A 20,563-nucleotide genomic window follows, 5' to 3' on the forward strand; every position below is an offset into this window, starting at 1 on the left:
AAACATTTGGCAGATGGAGTATAATGTGGGAAAGTGTGAGGTTATCCACTTTGGCAGGAAAAATAAAAAAGCAAACTATTATTTAAATGGAGAACGATTACAAAATGCTACAGTTCAGAGGGACCTGGGGGTACTTGTACATGAAACACAAAAAGTTAGCATGCAGGTACAGCAAGTAATCAAAAAGGCAAATGGAATGTTGACCTTTATTGCAAAGTGGGGTTGGTGTATAAAAGCAGGGAAATCCTGCTACAACTGTACAGGGTATTGGTGAGACCACACCTTGAGTACTGCGTACAGTTTTGGTCTCCTTATTTATTTAAGGAAGGATATACTTGCATTGGAGGTAGTTCAGAGACGATTCACTAGGTTAATTCCAGAGATGACGGGGTTGACTTATGAGGAAAGGTTGAGCAGGCTGGACCTATACTCATTGGAATTTAGAAGAATGAGAGGTGATCTTATTGAAACATTTAAGATACTGAGGGGGCTCGACAAGGTAGATGCAGAGAGGATGTTTTCCCTCATGGGGAAATCTAGAACTCGGGGGCACAGTTTCAGAATAAAGGGTCGCCCTTTTGGAACTGAGATGAGGAGGAATTTTTTCTCTCTGGGTCGTAAATCTGTGGAATTCTCTGCCCCAGAAAGCTGTGGAGGCCGGGTCATTAAATACATTGAAGGTGGAGATAGACAGATATTTGCAAGATAAGGGAGTGAAGGGTTATGGGGATTGGGCAGGGAAGTGACTTTGAGCCCAAGATCAGCCATGATCTTATTGAATGGCGGAGCAGGCTCGAGGGGTCAAGTGGCCTATTCCTGCTCCTATTTCTTATGAAACATACAAAATTCTTACAGAGCTTAGCAGGGTAGATGCAGGGAGGATGTTTCCCCTTGCTGGGGAGTCTAGAACCAGGGGCCACAGTCTCAGAATAAGGGATCAGCCATTTAGGACTGAGATGAAGAGAAATTTCTTCACTCAGAGGACACTTTGGAATTGTCTACCCCAGAGGTCGTTAAGTATATTCAAGACAGAGAGCAATAGATTTTTGGATATTAAGGGAATCAAGGGATATGGGGATAGTGTAGGAAAGTGGAGCCGCATGTGAGATTGCGGAAGCCATCTGTCAATTCTCCCGATCAGATGAGGCTACACAGAAACATCAAATCTCGTCACCTGCAGATACATGTAAACAGAATAAAAATATTTCTCACTATATTCTCTCGCCTGTCTTACTTACCTGTGTACCATTGCACCCATCACACTACCTCTGCAGCTGTCATTTGCACACTTTACACTGCAGCAGACCCACAGCTCGCCTCGCTGACCCTGGCGGTTTGCACCTGGGCAGGACCGGGACCGATGTCCTAGGGGGAGTGTTTGCTAGTGCTCTGGGGGAGGGTTTAAACTAAAATGGCAGGGGGTTGGGAACCTGAGCAGGGAGACAGAGGAAAGGGAAACAAGGATAGAAGCAAAAGACAGGAAGGAGAACAACAAAGGTCAGAGAAATCAAGGGTTTAAATCAAACATGGCCACAGTAAATAATAATTCTAAAAAGTGTAGGAGTTTAAAAAAAACAAGCCTGAAGGCCTTGTGTCTTAATGTGAGGAACATTCGTAATAAGGTGGATGAATTAGCTGCGCAAATAGAGGTAAACGGATATGATATGATTGGGATTACGGAAACATAGCTCCAAGGTGACCAAGGCTGGGAACTCAACACCCAGGGATATTCAATATTCAGGAAAGATAGGCAAAAAGGAAAAGGAGGTGGGGTACCATTGCTGGTTAAAGAGGGGATTAACACAATTGTAAGGAAGGATATTAGCTCTGCTGATGTGGAATCTGTATGGGTAGAACTGAGAAATACCATGGGGCAGAAAACGTTAGTGGGAGTGGTATACAGACCTCCAAACAGTAATGTGGAGGTTAGGGATGGCATTAAACGGGAAATTAGAGACGCGTGCAATAAGGGCACAGCAGTTATCATGGGTGACTTTAATCTACATATAGATTGGGCTAACCAAATTAGTAACAATACTGTGGAGGAGGAATTCCTGGAGTGTATACGGGATGGTTTCCTGGACCAATATGTCGAGGAACCAACTAGAGATCAGGCCATCTTAGACTGGGTATTATGTAATGAGAAAGGATTAATTAGCAATCTTGTTGTACGAGGCCCCTTGGGTCGGAGCGATCATAATATGATAGAATTCTTCATTAAGATGGAGAGTGAACTAGTTGACTCAGAGACTAGGATCCTGAATTTAAATAAAGGAAACTACGATGGTATGAGGCGTGAGTTGGGTAGGATTGATTGGGGAATGTTACTCAAAGGGTTGATGGTGGATAGGCAATGGCAAACATTCAAAGATCGCATGGATGAACTACAGAATTTGTTCATCCCTGTTTGGCATAAAAATAAAACAAAAAAGGTGACTCAACTGTGGCTAACAAGGGAAATTAGGGATTGCATAAGATCCAAGGAGAGGACATATAAATTGGCCAGAAAAAACAGTAAACCTGAGGATTGGGAGCAGTTTAGGATTCAACAAAGGAGGACAAAGGGATTAATTAGGAGGTGGAAAATAGAGTATGAGAGTAAGCTCGCAGGGAACATAAAAACTGACTGTAAAAGCTTTAATAGATATGTGAAGACAAAAAGATTGGTGAAGTCAAGCGTAGGTCCCTTGCAGTCAGAATCAGGGGAATTTTTAATGGGGAACAAAGAAATGGCAGACCAATTAAATACATACTTTGGTTCTGTCTTCACAAAGGAGGACACAGATAACCTCCCAGAGATGTCGGGGAACATAAGGTCTAATGAGAGGGAGGAACTGAAAGAAATCAGTATTTGTAGGGAAATGGTGTTAGGGAAATTGACAGGATTGAAGGCCGATAAATCCACAGGGCCTGATAATCTACATCCTAGGGTACTTAAGGAAGTGGCCCTAGAAATAGTCGATGCATTGCTGGTCATCTTCCAAAATTCGATAGACTCTGGAACAGTTCCCATGGATTGGAGGGTAGCTAATGTTACCCCACTATTCAAAAAAGGTGGTAGAGAGAAAACGGGGAGTTATAGACCAGTAAGCCTGACATCAGTAGTGGGGAAAATGCTAGAGTCCATTATAAAAGATGTAATAGCAGAGCACTTGGAAAACAGAGACAGGATCGGACAAAGTCAACATGGATTTACAAAAGGTAAATCGTGCTTGACTAATCTGGAATTGTTTGAGGATGTAACTGGTAGAATAGATAAGGGAGAACCAGTGATGTGGTGTATTTGGACTTTCAGAGGGCTTTCGATAAGGTCCCGCTTAAGAGATTAGCGTGTAAAGTTAAGGATCATGGGATTGGGGGCAAGGTACTGACTTGGATAAAGAACTGGTTGGCAGACAGGAAGCAAAGAGTTGGAATAAACGGCTTTTTCCGAGTGGCAGGCAGTGACTAGTGGGGTACCGCAGGGATCGGTCCTCGGACCCCAGCTATTCACAATATATATAAATGATCTGGACGCGGGAACTAGAGGTAATATCTCCAAGTTTACAGACGACACAAAGCTGGGTGGGTGTGTGCGCTGTGAGGAGGATGCCGAGAAACTCCAGTATGATTTGGACAGGTTGGGTGATTGGGCAGATGCATGGCAGATGCGGTATAATGTGGATAAATGCGAGGTTATCCACTTTGGTGCCAAAAACAGGAAGGCAGATTATTTTCTGAACGGCAATAGATTGGGAGAAGGGGAAGTGCAATGAGACCTGGGTGTCCTTGTACACCAGTCGCTGAAGGTAAGCATGCAGGTGCAGCAGGCGGTTAAGAAGGCAAATGGTATGTTGGCGGCCTTCGTAGCGAGAGGATTCGAGTACAGGAACAAGGATGTCTTGCTGCAGTTGTACAGGGCCTCGGTGAGACCACACCTTGAATATTGTGTACAGTTTTGGTCGTCTTATCTGAGGAAGGATGTTCTTGCCATGGAGGGAGTGCAGCGAAGATTCACCAGACTCATACCTGGGATGGCAGGAATGATGTATGAGGAGAGATTGGGTCGATTGGGCTTATACCTGCTGGAGTTTAGAAGAATGAGAGGGGATTTCATTGAAACTTATAAAATTCTAACAGGACTAGACAGACTAGATGCAGGAAGGATGTTCCCGACGGTCGGGGCGTCCAGAACCAGGGGTCACAGTCTAAGGATAAGGGGTAAGCCATTTAGGACAGAGATGAGAAGGAATTTCTTCACCCAGAGAGTGGTGAACCTGTGGAATTCTCTACCACAGAAGGCAGTGGAGGCCAATTCATTAAATATATTCAAGATGGAGCTAGATATATTTCTTAAGGCTAAAGGGATCAAGTGATATGGGGAGAAGGCAGGAATAGCGGACTGAATTTGGGTGATCAGCAATGATCTCCTTGAATGGCGGAGCAGGCTCGAGGGGCTGAATGGCCTACTCCTGCTCCTATCTTCTATGTTTCCCCACGTGGGAAGGCTGCATCAGCAGGCTGAAAATGGGGAAATGCCTCTTAACTGCCTGTTAACTACCTGTTAACAAGCAGTTAATTGGCTCTAATCCCCTTCCCGCCGCTAGGAGACGGGTCCCTGCGTGAGTCGGGGACCCGCCTCCCGGGAAGGTGTTTCGGAGCGGGGTTGGAACCCACTCCCAATTTTTCCCATTTTCCCAGCAGTCCCGCCTGTAAACCCACCTCCTCAGGGCTGGGAAAATCTAGCCCACAGAATTTCCAATATTTTTCTGTTTTTAGCTATAGTATGTTGACTAATTCAACTCTCTGGGTAATGTGTGAAATTTCTAGTAACTCGTGCTTCAGTGCAGTAACTGGATTTAACTATTCTCCTTGTTTATCAAAAATAAAGTGCAACACATTTTTGTTTCATTACACAGGACGATTTGGGCTTACCTGAAACTTCATACGAACTATGTTACAATGCTGCCTGCACCTTGATTGGTGAGGGCAAACTGCCTCAGGCCATGAGTAAACTTCAGAAAGCTGAAGGCAAGTACATTTTGCAGGAAAGAAATTGATATAAGGACTCAACATATGTTAACATTAGAAATGGCTACAAAAGCCCAATTCAGCACCAAACGTAAGCGGCAATCAATGAGTTGAGTTTTGTATTTCTAATCATGCTTTTTGTTTTGTTTTAGAACTCTGTCGGCAATCATTTTCAGAAGATACTGTGAGTATTTCAGAGAATAGTGGTCTTTTCACTGGCTGCAATAAGTTGGGTGAATTTTATTGACATTAATCATGTGTGAATGAGTATAAAATTGATCGACAGAATCGCTCCATAATTGTGGCATAAAAGACAACGAGGCCCGTATTTTCTGATCGGAGGCTTCCTGCGTGCGGAGGCCGCCGATGTGGAAAAAATCTACACCCTTACCTGAGGGCTCCAGAGGTCCGGACATTTCCGCTCCTGGTCCTCTCCACTACGAAATGTGCAGGGCCCAGATATCCCGGGCTGGGATCACGTGGGCCATGGGGATCCAATGAAAGAAGGGAATCCCCCTTCATACTTTTGACAGCTTAGACATGTCAAAAATATGAATGGAGATCACTCCAAAAACACATCAAAACATTAAATAAATTTTTTTAAGCACTTTAAAAAAATTATTTAAAATTACATTAAATTAAATACTTTAAACAAAAATTTAATTTTTTGGAAAAAAAATTGAAGTCTTTTACGGGGCTAAAAATAAACTTAACTTTTTTAAAAGTATTTTTAAATTATAAACTCTTGCGCTGGTAAAAGCAGGCCTTACAGGCGTTGTAGGAGTCTACGTACTCCTAACAAAAAATACTGAACTCGGAGAGGTTCAACAGAAAAGGTTTAATTGTTGAGGCTACATGTTGAGCACAAAATCGAGTCAGAGACTACACCAAGTCTGACTGCCTTTCATCAGTCCACAGCTTCGACTGCTCCTCCCCCGCTCTGGGCTTAACTATGTTGCAGATCGAGTTTCTTAAAGGTGTGATCCTTCTTAAAGGCATGACGCCTGATTTATAGTCTACGGACCGAAAAGCGGATTGTGTCCTTTCTGTGATCGGTATGCCACACAGCTCCCCCCAGAATCCGCTAGTAGGGAGTGTACGAACCGGCGTGGCGGCTTGATGGCACGGCTCTTGGCGGTTGGTGTCGGGAGCGGGGCGGTCGGACGCGTTGGGCTCTTAGGCGGTCTGCCCCGCGGTGGGGGTTGGCCCACTTGAACGGGTCCGTCGGGCTCTAGGTGCGCCAGCTTGAGCCGGTCGACCGACACCTTGTCAGTTCTGCCGCCCACTTCGAGGAGGAAGAACTTGTTCCCCGTCTGGAGTACCTTGTAGGGTCCGTCGTATGGGGGCCGTAGAGGCCCTCGGTGGGCGTCATGGCGCACGAAAACAAATTTGGCCATGTGCAGGCTAGGTGGTACGCGGGTTGCTGGTTCGCCGTGCCGGCCGGTGGGTACCGGAGCGAACTGTTCTGCTCGGTTGGCGAAAGCGCGTTGCTGGTCAGCCGACCAGGGGGTTGTGTCGGGTGGGCAGGAACTCTCCGGGTACGCGCAGCGGCTGGCCGTACACGAGTTCCGCCGCCGAGGCTTGCAGGTCTTCCTTGACCGCGGAGCGTAGGCCAAGTAGCACCCACGGGAGGCGGTCAATCCAAGCCTCGTCCTCGAGGCTGGTGCGGAGGGACGCCTTCATGGACCTGTGGAATCGCTCGCACAGTCCGTTGGCTTGGGGGTGGTAAGCCGTGGTGCGGTGAACGGCCACCCCGAGGTTTCGGGCGATGGCGGCCCACAGATCAGAGGTGAACTGCAGGCCTCTATCCGACGTCATGTCGGAGGGGACGCCGAACCGAGCGACCCAGGTACCGATGAACGCCCTCGCGATGTCGGCGGCGGTGGTGGACATCAGTGGAATGGCCTCGGGCCAGCGGGTGGTACGGTCCACGATTGTCAGCAGGTGCGTGTGACCTTGTGATGGCGGCAGGGGGCCGACGAGGTCGATGTGGACGTGGTCAAACCTTCTTTCTGGCACGGTGAACTCCTCGAGTGGGGCTTTGACATGCTGGTGGATTTTGGCACGCTGGCAAGCTATGCAAGATCTGGACCAGACGCGCACATCTTTGCGCAGGCCGCGCCAGACAAATTGGTTGGCCACCAGTCTAATGGACGCACGGGTGCCGGGGTGTGAGAGGCCGTGGACGATGTCGAACACCCGTTTTCGCCGGGACTACGGGGTGGGGTTGCGCCAAGGAAGTGTCGCATTTAACTGTGACGGCGGACGGGCTGCAGGCGACGTCGGTCAGTCGCAGCCCTGGGAGGGTTGTGGGCGCGGAGAGCAGATCGGGGTCGGTGCGTTGCTCCGCTGCCAGTTGAGCATAGTCCACTGCCAGGTGGACGGCGGGGCGGGATAGGCAGTCGGCCACCACCTTGTCTCGACTGGAGACGTGCCGGATGTCCGTGGTGAATTCGGACACCGCGGCGAGCTGGCGTTGTTGCCTGGCTGACCACGGGTCCGCAGATTTCGCCATCGCGAAAGTCAGGCGTTTGTGGTCGACAAACGCGGTGAAGGGGCGGCCCTCCAGAAGAAATCTAAAATGGCGGACTGCCAGGTACAGTGCGAGGAGCTCGCGGTCAAAGGCGCTGTATTTGGCCTCCAGGGGGGCGCAGTTGGCGGCTGAAAAAGGCCAGCGGTTGCCAGGCCCCGTCAACCCACTGTTCGTACACGGCGCCGACCGCGTGGTCGGAGGCGTCCGTGGTGAGGGCCACCCTGGCGTTGGGCTGTGGGTGAGCGAGCATGGTGGCGTCAGCGAGCGCCTTTTTGGTCGAGTCGAAAGCGGTCAACATGTCCGCCGACCACTCGATCGCCATTCTGTCTTTCTTACCCCGGAGGGCTTCGTATAGGGGCCGCATGAGGGAGGCCGCTCCGGGAATGAAGCGGTTGTAAAAGTTGATCATCCCCAAGAACTCCTGGAGGCCTTTGATGGTGGTAGGCCGGGGGAACTGCTGGACGGCTTGCACCTTGGTGGGCAGGGGAATGGCTCCGTCCTGCGTGATGTGGTGGCCGAGGAATTCGATCCTGCTGAGGCCGAATTGGCACTTGGCTGGGCTGATGATGAGCCCGTGCTCACTGAGCCGCTGGAACAGGGTGCGGAGGTGCTCGATGTGTTCCTGCTTGGAGGAACTAGCTACCAGGATGTCATCCAGGTAGACAAAGAGGAACTTCAGGTCCCGGAGGACCGAGTCCATGAGCCGCTGGAAGGCCTGGGCCGCGTTTTTGAGGCCGAAGGGCATTCGGAGGAACTCGAATAGCCCAAAAAGGGTGATTATGGCCGTCTTGGGAACGTCCGTGGGGTGGACTGGCACCTGATGGTAACCGCGCACCAGGTCGACTTTGGAGAAGACTGAGCGGCCGGCCAGTCTAGCCGAGAAGTCTTGAATGTGCGGTATGGGGTACCGATCCGGCGTGGTGGTGTCGTTTAGGCGCCGGTAGTCCCCGCAGGGGCGCCATCCCCCGTCGGGTTTGGTGACGATGTGGAGTGGGGAGGCCCAGGGGCTGTTGGACCGGCGGATGATGCCGAGCTGTTCCATTGTGGCAAACTTGGCCCGCGCGATCTCCAGCTTGGCCGGGTCCAGCCTGCGGGCGTGGGCATACACCGGTGGGCCTGTGGTGGGGATGAAGTGTTCTACCCCGTGCTTAGCAACTTTCGCGGAGAAGGTCGGGTTGATGAGGGCTGGGAACTCAGCCAGGAGTGCTGAGTAGTCGTCCGTTGAGCGGGCGCGGCACTGCCACGCCATTTCGGCGGGTTGGGGGGGGGGCCATGGCGCCCGGGATAGGTGACATGGTGTTCATGTCCACGAGGCGGCGCCGAGGCACGTCGACCAACAGGCCGTGGGCGCACAGGAAATCCGCACTGAGGAGCGGGGAGAGCACCTTGGCGGTGATAAACTCCCAGTGGTAGCGGCGGCCTGCGAGGTCGATGGTGACGGTGCGGGTGCCGTACGTCCGGATGTCGGTGCCGTTTGCGGCAGCCAGCGCAGGGCCGCGGCTGCCTCGCTGGATCTTGAGGGCGGACGCGGGGATGATGCTGCGCTGCGCGCCCATGTCGCATAGGAAACGGCGTCCGGAGGCGCTGTCCGTAACGTACAGCAGCGCGCCTGCTTGCCCCACGGCCATCGTGTAGGCCGGTGTGGGGGCGGTTGGAAACGTGCAGGGATGGCTGCAGCGGCGTGCCTGTGCGCCGAACCGGGTATGGAAGTAGCAGTAGCCCTGGGTCGGAGGGCTTGGGGGACGTGGGGGCCTGGGGGGCCTTGTGGCCGAGCTGTGTGGCCGCGCGATAGAGGGTGGAGCGCGCGCCGACGCTGCGGAGGCCAGGTCGGGGGTGACGGCGTGGTTGGAGCCGGCGGACAGGAGCTTGTCGGCCAGGGCCTCGAGGTCCGTGAGGTTGGACGCCACGATCGCCGGGCGGATGCTGGGAGGTAGTTGGTGGATAAAGAGCGTGCGGAAGAGGGAGCCGGGTGGTTTCTTGTCGGTCAGAGCAAGCATGTGTGAGAGCAAGTCTGACGGCGTGGAGTCACCGAGGCCCGGGAGGTCGAGGAGGTGGCAGTTGCGCAAAAATTGGGAGGCTGTGAATTTTTTAAGGAGCGCGGCCTTGAGATGTGCGTACTTGCCTTCCTCCGGAGGGTCTTGTAGTGTTGTCCAGACTTTCGTGATTGTGGAGCTGCCCAGGGAGGTGAGGAGGTAGTCGTACATCGTTGCGTCGGCGGTGATGCCGCGGAGTCGAAATTGCGATTCTGCTTGAAGGAACCAGGCGGTGGCCAGGTTCTCCCAGAACTCCAGCAGCTTCACAGAAACTGCATTTGTGTCAGCCATGGTTACGCTTAGGAGTCGTCCTGAGCGTCGGGGTCACCAATGTAGGAGTCTACGTACTCCTAACAAAAAATACTGAACTCGGAGAGGTTCAACAGAAAAGGTTTAATTGTTGAGGCTACACGTTGAGCACAAAATCGAGTCAGAGACGACACCAAGTCCGACTGCCTTTCATCAGTCCACAGCTTCGACTGCTCCTCCCCCGCTCTGGGCTTAACTATGTTGCAGATCGAGTTTCTTAAAGGTGTGATCCTTCTTAAAGGCATGACGCCTGATTTATAGTCTACGGACCGAAAAGCGGATTGTGTCCTTTCTGTGATCGGTACGCCACAGCGTAAGATTTTTAAAGGATTTCAGCGGGCGAAGGTTCTGCAGAAAGTGGAACTCTCCACCCGCAGAGGCCCTTCTCCAGGGCGGGCGTGCGATCTGTGAAGAGGATTTCTTCATGCTTCGCATGCCTGGAACTGACACTTGCGAGGTCCCTACGGGTGTGTACACACCCGTAGAGATCGGAAAATACGGGCCCAAGTCTTTTTTCTTTATCAGCTCATATCAATAAACACGCATTACTTCAAATGCCGATTTACTTAGCAATCCTACACTCCCAGCAGGGACGCAGGCTGTCGAATTCACACGACAGTGTTATAGACCTATTTTTGACCTGCGCACCCACTTTATGAAATAGTTTTCTACTAAAGGTATTAATAACACGTGATGTCGACAAGAAGGTCCCAGGTTTAATTCCTTTTTCTGCAGAGTTAGTGGATCTTGGTAAAGGCAGCAATTATGGTACTAAAATTGTCATCAGTACTCCTGGACTAGGCTGGGGGGGAAATCAGTGAGGAGTCCCACTCCCAATCACTGTCTAGTGACACCCGTTACACGTATATGGATGTCAAGTGGATCTGGACAAACTAGTGTCCCCAACAATTGATGAGGTACCAGAGGGCTGTCGGTGTCCATGGGACCACACGCCAACATAAATCATCACCTTCAAGCAAGGAGGGTTGAAAAGTTACAGTAAGAAATCTGTTTATTCAAAAACTGTAATACACAATGTGCTCAAATGGACTTAGTGCACATTTTACATTTTTGATGCAATGCATATTATTTGTAAATGATTCATTTACGTTGTAATCCAAGTTGTGATTACTGAAAACATTTTGAATGCTTTTTGACATTTTTCTGAGCACTTTAAAACATTTTAAATTTGTAATTAAGATCCTATTGTTTTATATTTGTTTGCAGGAGTGTGAATTCCTTTCCCAATTTGACAAAATGCTCCAGTGCTTGGGTTTAATTTTAGTTTTACTCCTTCCCCCACCCTCTTTTATTCCCTTTCACTTTTGCACCCAACCGCATCCACGCACCACAAGAACATAAGAAATAGGAGCAGGAGTAGGCCAATCGGCCCCTCGAGCCTGCTCCGCCATTCAATAAGATCATGGCTGATCTGATCCTAACCGCCAATCTACTATCACAGAACCATCTCCTGAATCTAACAGAATTAGACACACGAAATAGGAGCAGGATCAGGCTCCTGGGCCCGCTCCGCTACCCACAGGGCCATGTCCGATCCGAACCTAGACTCATGTCCAAATTCCTGCCCGCTCCCCGTAACCCTTAATTCCCTTTTCTTCTTGGAAACTGTCTATTTCTGTTTTAAATTTATGTAATGATGTAGCTTCTACAGCTTTTTGGGGCAGCATATTCCATGGACCGACCACCCTCTGAGTGAAGTAGTTCCTCCTCATCTCAGTTTTGAAAGAGCAGCCCCTTATTCTAAGACTATGCCCCCTAGTTCTAGTTTCACCCATCATCGGGAACATCCTCACCGCATCCACCCGATCCAACCCCTTCACAATCTTATATGTTTCAATAAGATCGCCTCTCATTCTTCTGAACTCCAATGAGTAGAGTCCCAATCTACTCAACCTCTCCTCATATGTCCATCCCCTCATCCCCGGGATTAATCGAGCGAACCTTCTTTGTACTGACTCGAGAGCAAGTATGTCTTTTCTTAAGTATGGACACCAAAACTGTACGCAGTATTCCAGGTGCGGTCTCACCAATACCTTGTACAACTGCAGCAATACCTCCCTGTTTTTATATTCTATCCCCCTAGCAATGAAAGCCAACATTCCATTGCTGCCTTCTTAATCACTTGCTGCACCTGCATACTAACCTTTTGAGTTTCGTGCACCAGGACCCCCAGATCCCTTTGTACTTCAGTACTTTCCAGTTTCTTGCCATTAAGATAATAAATTGCTCTATGATTTTTCCTGCCAAAGTGCATAACCTCACACTTTCCAGTATTGTATTCCATCTGCCAAGTCTCTGCCCATCCTCGCACCATCCTCGCACCACCAATCTCTGTTTCTTCTCTGCAGCCCCCCATAACCTCGGGCAATCCCTCAGAATCCTCTTGTTGTAGAAAGATACCCGGCTTCGGTCTAGTTCCACCCAGGGATTGCGTGAGATTGGAAACTCACCTTTCGGGAAACACAGAGCGATGCTCTTGCCCCTTGCCACTTCAGAACATGATGTTTATCTCTTACTGCCTCCTTTTCTAATTCAGAAATATAATGTTCACAATGGCATTACTTTTAAGCAAAAACATTGTTAACATCAAAAACCTGTAGTGCACCAGTGACATAGAAAATTGTGGGAATGTTAGTACCAATGATAATTAATATTTAATAGTGTAACGGAAGCTTTAGTAGACATTCATACAGAATGGTTTACATTAGGTAAACCGTTTGAAGCTTTTTTTAAAAAAGAGCTTTTGTGTCACAATTTGGTATATTCTTCCCGATTAAGTTGTTGTGTAATACTTGCCTAGAATGTGTGTTCTGTAAAATCTGTCCAAATGCTGATTTTAATTTCAAAAGATTAATTTATTTTCCTCCTGAATTCTCGCATTTATAACTTACCCGTGCTGGATATCTTTTCTAGGATATAAGCGATGAGGAGATTGATGCTGAGCTGGCTATAATCCATGCTCAGATGGCTTATGTAATGCAGCTCCAGGGGCGGAATGATGATGCTTTGCAACTTTACAATCAAGTGATCAAACTGAAGTAAGCAATAGAGAGTTGGAGCTCATGTATTTAGAACATTGCAATATATATTTCTGAGTTGGAGTCGTGTCTACATTCTGTTCCTCTTCTGCAGGCCCTCGGATGTTGGACTCCTTGCTGTAACCGCCAATAACATCATTACCCTCAACAAGGTACGTTATCAGTCCACGTTCAGGTCCAATTTACTGGAAGGTATGAATTTTGATGTTTAATTATCATCAGAATATAGAGACTTGATGAATCTAAGTAATTATATAATTTCTGTTCTTTTACCGATTTACTCTCTCTTGAAGGTATTCCTGCAGACTGTTTCCTTGAGCTCCTGCCAATATCTCATTCATTTGACTCTTCCATTGTAGGGACATCACAGTCCCAGCCTGAATCTCCAATCTCCCAGTCCTTTTCATGCATCAAAAGAGCTTTGGAAGGTTATAACTAATGCATCACCAGTTTTGCCACCTATTTATTCACCCTTGGGTGAAAAGTTTTTTCCCTATTAGCTTACAGCTTTTCTGTTTATACCAGAACATAAGGAGCAGGAGTAGGCCAGTCGGCCACTTGAGCCTGCTCCGCCATTCAATAAGATCATGGCTGACCCAATCTTGTCCTCGGCACCACTTTCCCGCTCTCTCCCCATACCGTTTGACTCCCCTGTAGTTCAAATGTCTGTCAATCTCCGCCTTGAATATATTCAGTGACTCCGCCTCCACAGCTCTCCGGGGTAGAGAATTCCAAAGATTCACGACCCTCTTGAGAAGAAATTCCTCCTCATCTCCGTTTTAAATAGGCGACCCCTTATTCTGAAACTATGCCCCCTAGTTCTAGATTCCCCCACTAGGGGAAACATCCTCTCAGCATCCACCCTGTCAATCCCCCTCAGAATCTTATATGTTTCAATAAGATCACCTCTCATTGTTCTAAACTCCAATGAGTATAGGCCCAACCTTTCGTCATACGTCAACCCCTTCATCCCAGGAATCAACCTGGTGAACCTTCTCTGAACTGCCTCTAATGCAAGTATATCCTTCCTTAAATATGGAGACCACAACTGTACGCAGTACTCCAGGTGCGGTCTCACCAGCGCACTGTAAAGTTGCATCAAAACTTCCCTACTTTTATACTCCATACCCCTTGCAATAAAGGCCAACATTCCATTAGCCTTCCTAATTGCTTGCTGTACCTACATGCTAAGTTTTTGTGTTTCATGTACTAGGACCCCCAGATCCCTTTGTAGTGCAGCATTTTGTAGTCACACCATTTAAATAATAATTTGCTTTTTTATTCTTCCTTCCAAAGTGGATAACCTCACATTTTCCCACATTGTACTCCATCTGCCAAATTTTTGCCCACTCACTGAACCTCTCTATATCCCTTTGCAGACTCTGTGTCCTCCTCACAACTTGCTTTCCCACCTATCTTTGGATCATCAGCAAATTTGGCTACAGTACACTCGGTCCCTTCATCCAAGTCATTAATATAGATTGTAAATAGTTGAGGCCCCAGCACTGATCCCTGTGGCACCCCACTAGTTACTGGTTGCCAACCGGAAAATGACCCATTTATCCCTACTCTCTGTTTTCTGTTAGTTAGCCAATCCCCTATCCATGCCAAAATATTACCCCCAACCCCGTGCGCTCTTGTAACCTTTTATGTGGCACCTTATCAAATGCCCTCTGGAAATCCAAATACACCACATCCACTGGTTCCCCTTTATCCACCCTGTTTGTTACATCCTCAAAGAACTCTAGCAAATTTGTCAAACACGATTTCCCTTTCATAAAACCATGTTGACTCTGCTTGATTGTCTTATGATTTTCTAAATGTCCTGCTATTTATTACCTCCTTAGTAATGGATTCCAGCATTTTCCCAGTGACAGATGTTAGGCTAACTGGCCTATAGTTTCCTGCTTTCTGTCTCCCTCCTTTCTTGAATAGTGGCGTTACATTTGCGGTTTTCCAATCCGCTGGGACCTCTCCAGAATCCAGGGAATTTTGGTAGATTACAACCAACACATCCACTATCTCTGCAGCCACTTCTTTTAAGACCCTAGGATGCAGGCCATCAGGTCCAGGGGAGTTGTCGGCCTTTAGCCCCATTAGTTTGCCTCGTACTTTTTCTCTAGTGATAGAGATTGTTTTAAGTTCCTCCGTCCCTGTAGCCCCTTGATTATCTATTATTATTGGGATGTTTTTAGTGTCTTCCACTGTGAAGACCAATCCAAAATATTTGTTTAGAGTCTCTGCCATTTTTCTGTTTCCCATTATTAATTCCCCAGTCTCATCCTCTAAGGGACCAACGTTTACTTTAGCTACTCTCTTCCTTTTTATATACCTGAAGAAGCTCTTACTGTCTGTTTTTATATTATTTGCTAGTTTACTCTCTCATTCTATCTTCTCCCTCTTTATAATTTTTATAGTCATCCTTTGCTGGTTTCTAAAAATGTTCCAATCCTCTGGCCTACCACTAATCTTCGCAAAATTATATGCCTTTTCTTTCAATTTGATACCATCCTTAACTTCCTTAGTTATCCACGGATGGTGCATCCTTCTCGTAGAGTCTTTCTTTCTCAGTGGAATATACCTTTGCTGAGATTTATGAAATATCTCCTTAAATGTCTGCCACTGCTTATCTACCGTCTTACCCTTTGATCTATTTTCCCAGTCCACTTTAGCCAACTCAGTCCGCATACCCTTGTAATTGCCTTTATTTAAGTTTAGGACACTAGTTTCAGACCCAAGTTTCTCACCCTCAAACTGAATTTGAAATTCTACCATGCTATGATCACTCTTTCCTAGAGGATCCTTTACGATGAGATCATTAATCTTGTCTCATTACACATTACCAGATCTAAAATAGCTTGCTCCCTGGTTGGTTCCTCAACGTATTGCTCTAAGAAACCATCCCGAATACACTCTATGAACTCATCCTCAAGGCTACCCTTGCCAATTTGATTTGTCCAATCTATATGATGATTAAAATTGCCCATGATTATTGCAATACCTTTCTTACAAGCCCCCATTATTTCTTGATTTATACTCTGTCCTACAGTATAGCTACTGTTAGGGGGCCTGTATACTACTCCCACCAGTGACTTCTTACCCTTCTATTTCTTACCTCCACCCAAACTGATTCTACATTTGAGCTTCTGAGCCAATATCATTCCTCACCACTGCACTGATCTCATCCTTTATTAACAGAGCTACCCCACCTCCTTTTCCTTTCTGCCTATCCTTCCGAAATGTCAAATACCCCAGAATATTCAGTTCCCAGCCTTGGTCACCTTGTAACCACGTCTCTGTAATGGCAATCAGATCATACCCATTTATTTCTATTTGTGCCGTCAACTCATCTATCTTGTTACGAATGCTACGTGCATTCAGATAAAGAGCCTTTAATTTAACCTTATAATTTTTCCTTACTCTGACTCTATTTTCTGGTGCACTCTTATGCTTGTCCGCTCTGCCCCTTCCTGTTACATTCTGGTTATCGTCACCTCTGTCGTTGCTCTGCTCTATTGCCTTCTCCTTTCTCTTTGCCTTCCTAAATACCCCTTTACCTGAACCCCTATCATCTATTTCCAGCTTAGCTTTTCTCCCTTCTGCTTCTACCCTCAGGTTCCCATCCCCCTGCCAAGCTAGTTTAAACCCTCCCCAACAGCACTAGCAAACCCTCCCGCGAGGATATTGGTCTCGTTCCCATTGAGGGTCAACCCGTCTGGCTTGTAGAGGTCCCATCTCCCCCAGAAACGGTTCCAATTCCTCAGGAATCTAAAGCCCTCCCTCCTACACCATCTCTCCAGCCACGCATTCATCTGCTCTATCTTCCTATTTTTGTACTCACTAGCACGTGGCACTGGTAGTAATCCAGAGATCACTACCTTGGAGGTCCTGCTTTTTAACCTCTTTCCTAGTTCCCTAAACTCTGCCTGCAGGACCTCATCTCTCTTTCTACCTATGTCGTTGGTACCGATATGGACCACGACCTCTGGCTGTTTACTCTCCCCCCTCAGAATGCCCTGCAGCCGTTCAGTGACATTCTTGACCCTGGAACCAGGGAGGCAACATACCATCCTGGAGTCACGTCTGCGGAAACGTCTGTCTGCTCCCCTTACTATTGAATCCCCTATCACTATTGCTCTCCCTCTCCTCTTCCCCCCCCCCCCCCCCCCCCCCCGTCCTCCCACACCCCTCCCCCCTCTGTGCAGCTGAGTCTTCCATGGTGCTGTGGACTTGGCTCTGGCTGCACTCCCCAGAGGAACCATCGCCCTCACTAGTACTCAGCACCGAATACTGGTTGGTGAGCAAGACGGGCTCAGGGGATTCCTGCGCTACCTGCCTGGTCCTCCCCTTCTGACTGGCGGTCACCCATTCCCTCTCTGCCTGCACATTCTTAAGCTGTGGGTTCATTCACTAATCTCTAGCTTTGTCTGTGTGTCAGATATTGTATCCTCCTTCTCTAGTTAAAGACCAAAGCACAGTTGTCATTTAGCAGTTCCATCGTGCCTTAATCCTCTAACAGTTGGTCTTTTCCTCCTCTTCTACACGCTGCTGTTTGGCGACATCTCACGAGCACGAGGTCAGGTCCCACATGTACACTGATTGCACCTCTCCACCACCCCTCTCCACCTCTCCACCACCCCTCTCCACCACCCCTCTCCACCTCTCCACCACCCCTCTCGGTCCCTCCACTGCCTCTATTGCCAGACTGCTTGTCTGACATCCAGTTCTGGGTGAGCCACAGTTGCCTCCAGTTAAACATTGGGAAGACAGAAGCCATTGTCTTCTAGCCCCCACCACAAACTCTATACATTTGAAACCAATTCCATCCCCTCCCTGGTCATTGTCTGAGGCTGAACCAAACTGTTCGCAGCTTCGGTGTCCTATTCGACCCTGAGCTGAGCTTTTGACCCCATATCCTCTGCCTACTTCCACCTCCGTAACAATCATGCTGCTTGCTCCTAAAGTGAAGTGGAAACTATATCTATACACATTTGCCAGCCTATGGTCACTGACTTGTACTTTCATAGAAACATAGAAGATAGGAGCAGGAGTAGGCTATTTGGCCCCTCGAGCCTGCTCCGCCAATAAATGAGATCATGACTGATCGTCCAAATTCAGTGCCCTGTCCCTGCTTTCTCCCCATATCCCTTTAACGTTAAGAAATATATCTAACTCCTTCTTGAATATATTTAATGAATTTGCCTCAACTGCCTTCTGTGGTAGAGAATTCCACAGGTTCACCACTCTCTGGGTAAAGAAATTCCTCCTCATCTCAGTCCTAAATGGCTTACCCCTTATCCTTAGACTGTGACCCCTGGTTCTGGACTCCCCCGCCATCAGGAACATCCTTCCTGCGTCTAGTCCTGTTAGAATTTTATAAGTTTCAATGAGATCCCCTCTCATTCTTCTAAACTCTAGCAAATATAAGCCCAGTCGGTCCAATCTCTCTTCATACGTCATTCCTGCCATCCCAGGTATCAGTCTGATTCTCAAGTGTTGCTGATTTTATTCGACTTTAATCAAACTGAAGTTCTAGAATGTTCAGGCACAGAACTTAGCCCATCACCTCTGCGAGTGGTTTTCTCCATCTGAGCCATTTAGGCTCATCTTCCTCTATTCACTCCTCATTGCCTTTAATAATCCGCTTTTTCAAGACACTAATTTCCTTTTAAAATAAAAATAAAAGGTGAGTATATTCAAGAAAGACATCAATAGATTTTTGGATATTAAAAGAATCGAGGGATATGGGGATAGTGTGGGAAGGTGGAGTTGAGCTAGAAAATCGGCCGTGGTCTTATTGAGTGGCGGAGCAGGCTCGAAGGGCCTAATGGCCTACTCCTGCTCTTATTTCTTATGTTCGTATAATTTATAGACTCTCAACAATTTGTGACTGAGAATTCCACATTCTAACCACCCTCTGTGTAAAGATTCTTTTCTGAATCTTCCTTTTAAGGGATTTTTTATTAATTACATTAAAAATGTTTAAATTAGCTTGGTTGGAGTTTCCTGTGTGATCTATTAGCCCCTTAAAACCGTGCTGTAAATTTGTACTTTCCCCAAAATGACCAAACATTAAGCTACAAGGAATTACTCCCATTTTAAAATTGGAGTATAAAGAAAATAGGAATTATATTTCGCACTGAGTGAAGACTAACATGTTTGAGTTGATGCTTTGTGAAAATTGGTCTCGAGTTTAAACTGCCATTGTCGTGTCCATTTCTCTCATGGCACTACCCTTCAGCAATTTCACATAGTGACATTAGCAGCCCTGCCGTTTGTAGTTTCATGCTGTGACCTGTAAGCTTCTAATCCAAATCTAAACTGCTTCGTCTAGGACCAAAATGTGTTTGATTCAAAGAAAAAAGTCAAACTGACCAATACAGAAGGAGTGGAACATAAACTTACCCAGAAACAGCTGCAAGCTGTAGAATTCAACAAGGCTTTGTTAGCCATGCATACAAATCAGGTAACGTGAAAATCTACTGCTTTATAAATCTTCCCTACTGCCTATTAACTTGTTATGTGCTACTGTAACAACTTAGTAACAATATTTTTTTCAAAAATGTACATGCCTATTTGTCCACATTGCAAACTATAGAAATTTCTGCAGGATGATTGTTTGCTAAACTGTTGGCACAACTGTGATTGTTACATAATAGAAACAGAAAATGCTGGAAATACTCAGCAGGTCAGGCAGCATCTGTGGAGAGAGAAACAGTTAACGTTTCAGGTCGATGACCTTTCATCAGAACTGGAAGAAGTTGGAGATGTAACAGGCTTTAAGCAAGTACAGAGGCAGAAAAGGGGGAGGGGAGGAAAGAACAAAAGGGAAGGTCTGTGATTGGGTGGAAGGCAGGAGAGATTAAACGACAGAAGGGATGATGGTGCGAATCTTTGGAATTCTGTACCCCAGAGGGCTGTGGAGGCTCAGTCATTGAGTATATTTAAGACTGAGATCGATAGATTTTTGGATATTAAGAGAATCAAGGGATATGGGGATAATGCAGGAAAGTGGAGTTGAGGTAAAGATCAGCCATGATCTTATTGAATGGCGGAGCAGGCTCGAAGGGCCTAATGGCCTACTCCTGCTCCTATTTCTTATGTGCGAGGCAAAAGGTGGCAATGGGATAAGTAAAGAAACAAAAGATGGGTCTATCGGAGGTGTAAACGACAACAGCAGAATCATTACCAGCAGCTGCTATCCACAAAAATGGGAGCAGTGGTTATGATCTGAAATTGTTGAACTCTGTATTGAGTCCGGAAGGCTGTAAAGTGCCTAATCGAAAGATGAGGTGCTGTTCCTCGAGCTTCCGTTGAGCTTCATTAGAACAGTGTAAGAGGCCGAGGTCAGAGTGGGAGTGGGGTGGAGAATTAAAATGACAGGCAACCGGAAGCTTAGGGTCACTTGCGGACTGAACAGAGGTGTTCAACAAAGCGGTCACTCAATCTGGGTTTGGTCTCCCCAGTGTAGAGGAGACCGCATCGTGAGCAGCGGATACAGTATATTAAATTGCAAGAAGTTTCACCTGGAAGGAGTTTTTTGGGGCCCTGGATGGTATATGGGGAGGAGGTGAAAGGGCAGGTGTTGCATCTCCTGCGCTTGCACAGGAAGGTGCCGT

General features: G+C 47.4%; 2 protein-coding genes across 5 annotated transcripts in view; both read left to right on the forward strand.

The window, feature by feature from the left end:
- Window positions 1-20,563, forward strand: part of gne (glucosamine (UDP-N-acetyl)-2-epimerase/N-acetylmannosamine kinase) — a 467,449-nt gene that overhangs the window by 315,243 nt on the left and 131,643 nt on the right. The window lies entirely within an intron of this gene.
- srp72 (signal recognition particle 72) overlaps window positions 1-20,563 on the forward strand; it is an 86,433-nt gene that overhangs the window by 31,410 nt on the left and 34,460 nt on the right. Inside the window, exons 5-9 of the mRNA XM_086005506.1 lie at window positions 4,899-5,010; window positions 5,163-5,194; window positions 12,820-12,944; window positions 13,039-13,096; window positions 19,279-19,410. Coding sequence (XP_085861632.1) covers window positions 4,899-5,010; window positions 5,163-5,194; window positions 12,820-12,944; window positions 13,039-13,096; window positions 19,279-19,410 — 459 coding nt within the window. The remainder of the gene's footprint in view (window positions 1-4,898; window positions 5,011-5,162; window positions 5,195-12,819; window positions 12,945-13,038; window positions 13,097-19,278; window positions 19,411-20,563) is intronic.

The sequence above is a fragment of the Somniosus microcephalus genome, chromosome 2, assembly GCF_052327205.1.
Source record: "Somniosus microcephalus isolate GS21.2 chromosome 2, FLI_Smic_1.0, whole genome shotgun sequence".
NCBI lineage: Eukaryota > Metazoa > Chordata > Chondrichthyes > Squaliformes > Somniosidae > Somniosus > Somniosus microcephalus.